Below are 5,956 nucleotides of genomic sequence, written 5' to 3'. Positions count from 1 at the left end.
TCCAACTTTAAATTTTTTTTTGTGCATCAAAATTTTATTTGCTATAGGTAAAAATTTTTTATAATATATACTAGAATTTTTGTGATGTATCTATATTATTAGTTGGGTGTCAATATTTTAGATATATAATTTTTTTGAAAAAATTTACGTTATATACCAGAATTTAAATGCTACATGTATTTTATTAGTTGGGTGTCAAATTATCAATATTTTAAATATGTAATTATTTAATCATTTTTGTACTGTATATCAAATTTTTTGTGATATGAATTAAAACTTATATGCTCTAATTTTTTAAACATATAAAAAATAAAAAAGACGATAATTATAATTATAATGACAATGACAATGATAATATTGTTATTGAAAATGAAACAACGTATATATACGTATATTTAAAAAAATTGCATTATGACTTAATTAAATACTTAATTTAAAAAAATGTTTAATTTTATTGATATATTTATATATAAATATATAATGACTTACTATAATTAATTTTCAATGTGTATACCATTTTTATTCTTTAACATCTTTTTCAATTATTTACTAAAAGATCGAAATACATATAACTCTATAATTCTCTATCTAGAACGTGAAAGTCCTATTCACAAAGATTCTTCATAGCTAAAAGAATGCTTGTTAGTTAATTGGTGTTTATACTTATAGATTAAAAATATTTTTTTTTTAAATAAAAAGGGCAAGGTGGTGGAGTGGTGGTACGGTGTGTGCGTTTCTAGCTTTTGTGCATCAGGGAGCACAGCAGAGCATTACAGTTGGACTTAGCGGGCGCCAGCTGGCATTGTCACTGTACGGATTCTAAGACGCAGCTACGGTCGCCGTTCCTGTCTTTTTCCTTGCCTTTTTCATCGGTAAAAATTTACATATATTTATCTTTATGTAAAATTATTAATTAAAAATTATTAAATAATGTAATATATTTAATTAAATTATTATTTAATATCTATTAACTATTAAATTTATATGACAACAATTATATATAAATATCTATTTTTTCAATTTAGTTCCCCTTAATTAGAAAAAGAAAAGAAAAAAACGCAACGTGATGTCTCTGAAAAATGGTACTCCTATTATATTATGAAACGAACTAATTAATTATTCCGTCTTTTCTCCTTCGGAAATAAATCATGAGGAGCCATATTAATAAGGGAGGAAAAATTGAAGTACCAAACTTGATCCCTTTGAAAGGTCTTTCATGTCACTGTCACCACCTTAGGTTAATATTGGATTAGCAATGAGCAATTACAAATTAACAATTAATAATATGCAACAATAATAAAACCCATAATGTGCTCGAAAGTTGGTGACAACTGACAAGAGTGTGGTGAGTCTGGGACCAAAAGACCCTCGAAGGTGTAATGAATTTGCGGTCTTGCCATTTGTCACTCTTTCACTTGTTTGGAACATTGGGTGGCGATCATTTTTTTTATCTGAATCTTGGTCTGCGTGCATCTAAATCAGTCTAATAAGTGTGAGATTACTAAAATGCCTTCGTCGTTCGGTTGTGTACCTCTATGCCATCTAAGTAAATAGATCAAAATTAGTTGGATCAATCTGATTAACATTATTAAAAATTTAGACTGCCAAAACAAAATATTTGTTAAATCCTTTTCGTTTAGGGGTTGTTTGGATTTATGGAAAATAAAAAAAATGAAAAGGAAAAAAAATGAAAAAATAAATTTTTTGTTATTTGGATCGAAAATGAAAATTAAGTGGAATAAAAAATATAACGTAGATTTTATAAAAAAGAATTATAAACGAGATGAAGATAGAAAAAAATAGATAAAAATTAGTGAAATTATAAATTTATCTTTTAATTAATAAAAACTAAAATATTTAAAAATATTAATATAATTTTATTTTATTATAATTTTTTATTTAAATAAAATTTTTTTATATTATTTTTTTCATCTAAATAATATACAAATAATTTTATTTTTTTATTTTCTTTCTTATATCTAAATAAAGTGTTAATGCATAGAATTCGATTTTACTAGGAATCAATTAAGATGTAATCAACTAAAAATTAGCTGATTAAAAAATAAATTCGTTACAAAATAAAAATAATTTTTTACTATTTTAGTTTTTTTAATTAATTGATTCTAAATTAATTATATCCTAATTAATTTCTTATATTTTTTCTACGAAATATTCAAATGAGCCAAGGAGAGTTCACTTTAATCGAAATCAGCCAAATCAAAGTTTGATACCTCAATCTACCATAACTCATTTTTATATAATTCGAATCAATAGGACTCGAATTAGATTTCCACGTAATTCGAATTGAATCAATTCGAATTACTTTCAAGAATTGTTCCAAGGTAATCCGAATCAATAAGAATCGAATTATCATGCAAAAATCCTTAGTAATTCGAAACGACTAGGTTCGAATTATTGTAGTGTAGTTCGAAATATATCAATTCGAATTAGCTTGAGAAGGATACATGAGTGGGGTTCGAATCATATTGATTCGAATTAGTTGGGCTTGGTGACCATAAGTAATTCGAATCTACTTGATTCGAATTACAAGGGTTTCGGCTATATAAGGAGTTCGAACCAAGTTCATTCGAATCACTTTGTCATTCTCATACCCCACCAAATCTCAGAGAAAACGACCAACATTCGGGCCGAGTAAGACAAGAGAGGCATATTCAGGGGATGGGGGACGATCCGGGGAGGCTTTATCGTTTGGATGGAGTTGCTCATATCGCCGGGGTGATCAACAACGAGGTTAGTGGTTTATGATGTTGCGCTGTTGATAGTGTTTTTTGTTAGTGGTTTATGGTAGTGATTGATGAAAGCAGTTTATGATAGTGGTATTTGATAATGGTTTTTTGTAATGGTTTATGTTACATTTAGTGGTTTAGGATAGTGGTGTAGGCAAGTGGTTTTTGTTAATGATTTTTTATAGCGGTTTATGTTAGTGTTAGCGGTTTAAGGTAGTGGTTTAGGCCAGTGATTTTTGTTAGTGGTTTTTTTTATTGTTTTTTGTTAGCGGTTTTTGTTAATGGTTTTTGGATAGTGGTTTTAGTGACGGTTAGCGGTTTAAGGTTGTGGTTTATGATAGAGGTGTATGCTAGCGGTTTTTGTTAACGGTTTTACTTGTTAGTGATTGTTGTATTTGTTAATGGTTTTTGCACGTGGTTCATGTTAGCGGTTTGTGTATACAATGTTGGTTGCTTGTTTCATATATGTTGTGTTGCACGATTTCTTTTTTGGTTCTTTACGAAATAAATTGTATATGTTAGTGGTTTGTGGATCTGTTCTAATTATGCGATTTATCTACTGGCCAGCCTCGTCGTTGCATATCCAACGTTAGGCGGCAGCAGGGGATGCGTCTTGATGAGAGGTACGTTCCGTACTTGCAGATGGCCGGATTGTACCATCTTGCGAGACTGAACGACAGATGGTTCCGACTAGACGAGCCCCTAGTCAGCGCATTCGTCGAGAGGTGGCGGCCTGAGACGCACACCTTCCACATGTCGTTCGGAGAGTGCACCATCACGCTTCAGGACGTTGCATACCAGCTGGGGTTGCCAGTGGACGGACATTACGTCAGTGGTTGCCTGACGGACTTCCACCTGTACATTGAGGGTGGGAGGCCAGCTCGGCAGTGGTTCCATGAGTTGCTCGGTGTTGTACCTCCCGAGAACCAGGTTCAGAAATTCGCAGTCAACTGCACCTGGTTCCAGGAGACATTTGGAGAGTGTCCCGACGGGGCTGATGAGGAGACAGTTAGGTGCTTTGCCCGTGCCTATATCATGATGTTATTGGGCACGCAGCTGTTTGCCGACAAGTCCGGCAATCGTATACACATCAGATGGCTACCCTATGTTGCTCGGCTTGAGGAGATGGGTGGCTACAGTTGGGGGTCGGCGGCACTGGCATGGTTGTACCGGTGCATGTGCCAAGTCGCTAACAGACATGTCGTGAAGTTAGCTGGGCCTTTACAGTTACTGCAGTCTTGGATCTTCTGGAAGTTTCCTTCATTTAGGCCTACTGGGTATGATGAGATTAGATGGCCCCTTTCCTCGAGGTACCGTTATTATTTTCTGTTATGTATCCTTATTGTATTTATTTTCGATTATGGAAGCAATTTCATGCATTGTAGAGTGAGTGATGAATGCAGTAGAATGTTTAACCTCTTTTGCAGATGGTCTGGTTACAATCCTGGGATTAGCAACAAGGGACCTCGGGTACAGATGGTTCGCCTGAAGATCGACTTGTTACAGCCTCGGGATGTAAGTACGCTGAAACCATATGTAGCTCCAGTCGTTGTTTCAGTTTATATTGTCTAACAGAAGTGTTAAATTGTTATTGATTGTTTTTTCAGTTCATATGGATACCCTATAGCGCACTCCACGTCATCCAGGTTGTCCATCCCGAGGTCTTGGAGCCGCGGCATACGATGTTATGGCGGTGTGTGACGTCCCTGATTTCTTTTGCGGTGGTCGAGTGGCATCAGGTTGATAGAGTTTTACCGCAGTTTGGCGGCGTTCAGCCCCCCCGTGTCCCGCCCTGAACATCGACTTCTTGATGTCGAAGGACGGGAGAGGAGGTGACCGTTGGTTCCCGGCGCACTTAGCTGACTGGCATCTTCACTGGCAGGAGCATGCAGAGCACATTTTACAGTTCGACATCGTGCCCGACCCCGGTCCCTCGCATGATTTCTTGACATGGTGGCATCAGCACAGAAAGATGTTCCTGTCGCCGTAGATGTTATTGGGGGATCCAAGAGGTATTCCTATTCCGGATGAGGCGACGCAGAGGGGTGCAGGCCGAGTTCTAGATATGGCCCGAGTCGACGATGTTCCTGATAGACGTCGTACTGAGAAGAGAGCACGGGTCGGGACACGTCGTAGCCAGCGTGAGTGGAATTGGGTTGATCATGCTATGGATGACGTCGAGGACGCAGTTAGGGGTGGCGGGAGACGACGTGGTCGTGGAGGCAGGAGGAGGGGGGCTGCTGCTAGAGAGGGTGCCCATCAGCCTGGGGGGGATGCAGCTGGAGGAGGTGATGCAGTGGGGGTTGATAGGCCCCGTCAGGGGGGGCATGATGGTGAGTGGTATGGATCTGGCATGGGAGATCCCACGAGTCACACTGACGCTGGGCTTGGGGGTGGACCACTTGGAGATTATTTCGTCGGTGTTCCCGGTGACGATCAGACCCTTCAGGAGAGTACTCCATGGGTGAGTTCGGGCTCCATGTTTCCAGACTTCCTTGCTAGTGATGGCATTGTCGCCGAGTTTGGTGGACCGCATTTCCTTGAGGATATCCGGACCATCATGCAGGAGGATGAGGCTGCACGAGGACGGGTTCACACGACAGCGACACAGGCACCTCTAGATGTAGATCTGAACGAGCCTGCCACGGTTCCTCCTGCGCATACTTTTGCCTTGGGTGGGACGCCAGCATCGGCCCAGACTCTGGGGTCACATTCAGTTGCCGGCCCGTCGTCATCCAGACTCGTGCATGTCCCGCCCAGGACCCCGGCACAGCCAGTTCCGGAGGACGACGACGACTCGATTGAGGATGAGGAGCCACTTATACGGAGAGGTTACAGGACACGGGTTCCACGCCGTTGTGGCACGGGTTCGCACCTCTTTAGATGATTTAGGGATAGTCCTGTATGTCGTGTTGTTATGTTTATATTATGTACCTTCTTTTTTGGTGATCAGTATTATGTATGGTTTCCTTAATGTATTTGTTCATCCAGCAGTTACTTTGATGTTATGTTATGTATTATCAGTCATCCCATCAGATGGTGTAGTTTGTTTAAGTAACTTAACTCCATAAATAGAAAGACATTCAAGATACATATGTGGTACGAATTACAACTTTCATCAGTTATAAAATACAACTTACTTCCACGTAGAACAATGGTTGCTAACTGAAATAAAATACATGTGCTGATACTAAAAGAAATAAAAACAC

At 38.4% G+C, this 5,956-nt stretch overlaps 1 protein-coding gene across 1 annotated transcript; it reads left to right on the top strand.

The window, feature by feature from the left end:
• The first annotated feature begins 2,679 nt into the window (after positions 1-2,679).
• Positions 2,680-4,543, top strand: LOC112772415 (protein MAIN-LIKE 1-like). Its single transcript, XM_025817361.1, has 6 exons — positions 2,680-2,751; positions 3,315-3,370; positions 3,428-3,755; positions 3,804-4,057; positions 4,175-4,262; positions 4,355-4,543. The coding sequence occupies exons 1-6, from the start codon at positions 2,680-2,682 to the stop codon at positions 4,541-4,543; spliced, it is 987 nt and encodes a 328-aa protein (XP_025673146.1).
• The last annotated feature ends 1,413 nt before the right edge of the window (positions 4,544-5,956 follow it).

The sequence above is a fragment of the Arachis hypogaea genome, chromosome 3, assembly GCF_003086295.3.
Source record: "Arachis hypogaea cultivar Tifrunner chromosome 3, arahy.Tifrunner.gnm2.J5K5, whole genome shotgun sequence".
NCBI classification, from domain to species: Eukaryota; Viridiplantae; Streptophyta; class Magnoliopsida; order Fabales; family Fabaceae; genus Arachis; species Arachis hypogaea.
The sequence above is the reverse complement of the archived record's forward strand: the minus strand, read 5'-3'. Positions and strand labels throughout refer to the sequence as shown.

Excerpts from the sequence above, each read along its gene's own strand:
- LOC112772415 (XM_025817361.1), top strand. The coding sequence starts at position 2,680 with ATGGGGGACGATCCGGGGAGGCTTTATCGTTTGGATGGAGTTGCTCAT. Across the intron at positions 2,752-3,314 it reads CCGGGGTGATCAACAACGAG|CCTCGTCGTTGCATATCCAA; the intron begins GTTAGTGGTTTA and ends TCTACTGGCCAG. Across the intron at positions 3,371-3,427 it reads GGGATGCGTCTTGATGAGAG|ATGGTTCCGACTAGACGAGC; the intron begins GTACGTTCCGTA and ends ACTGAACGACAG.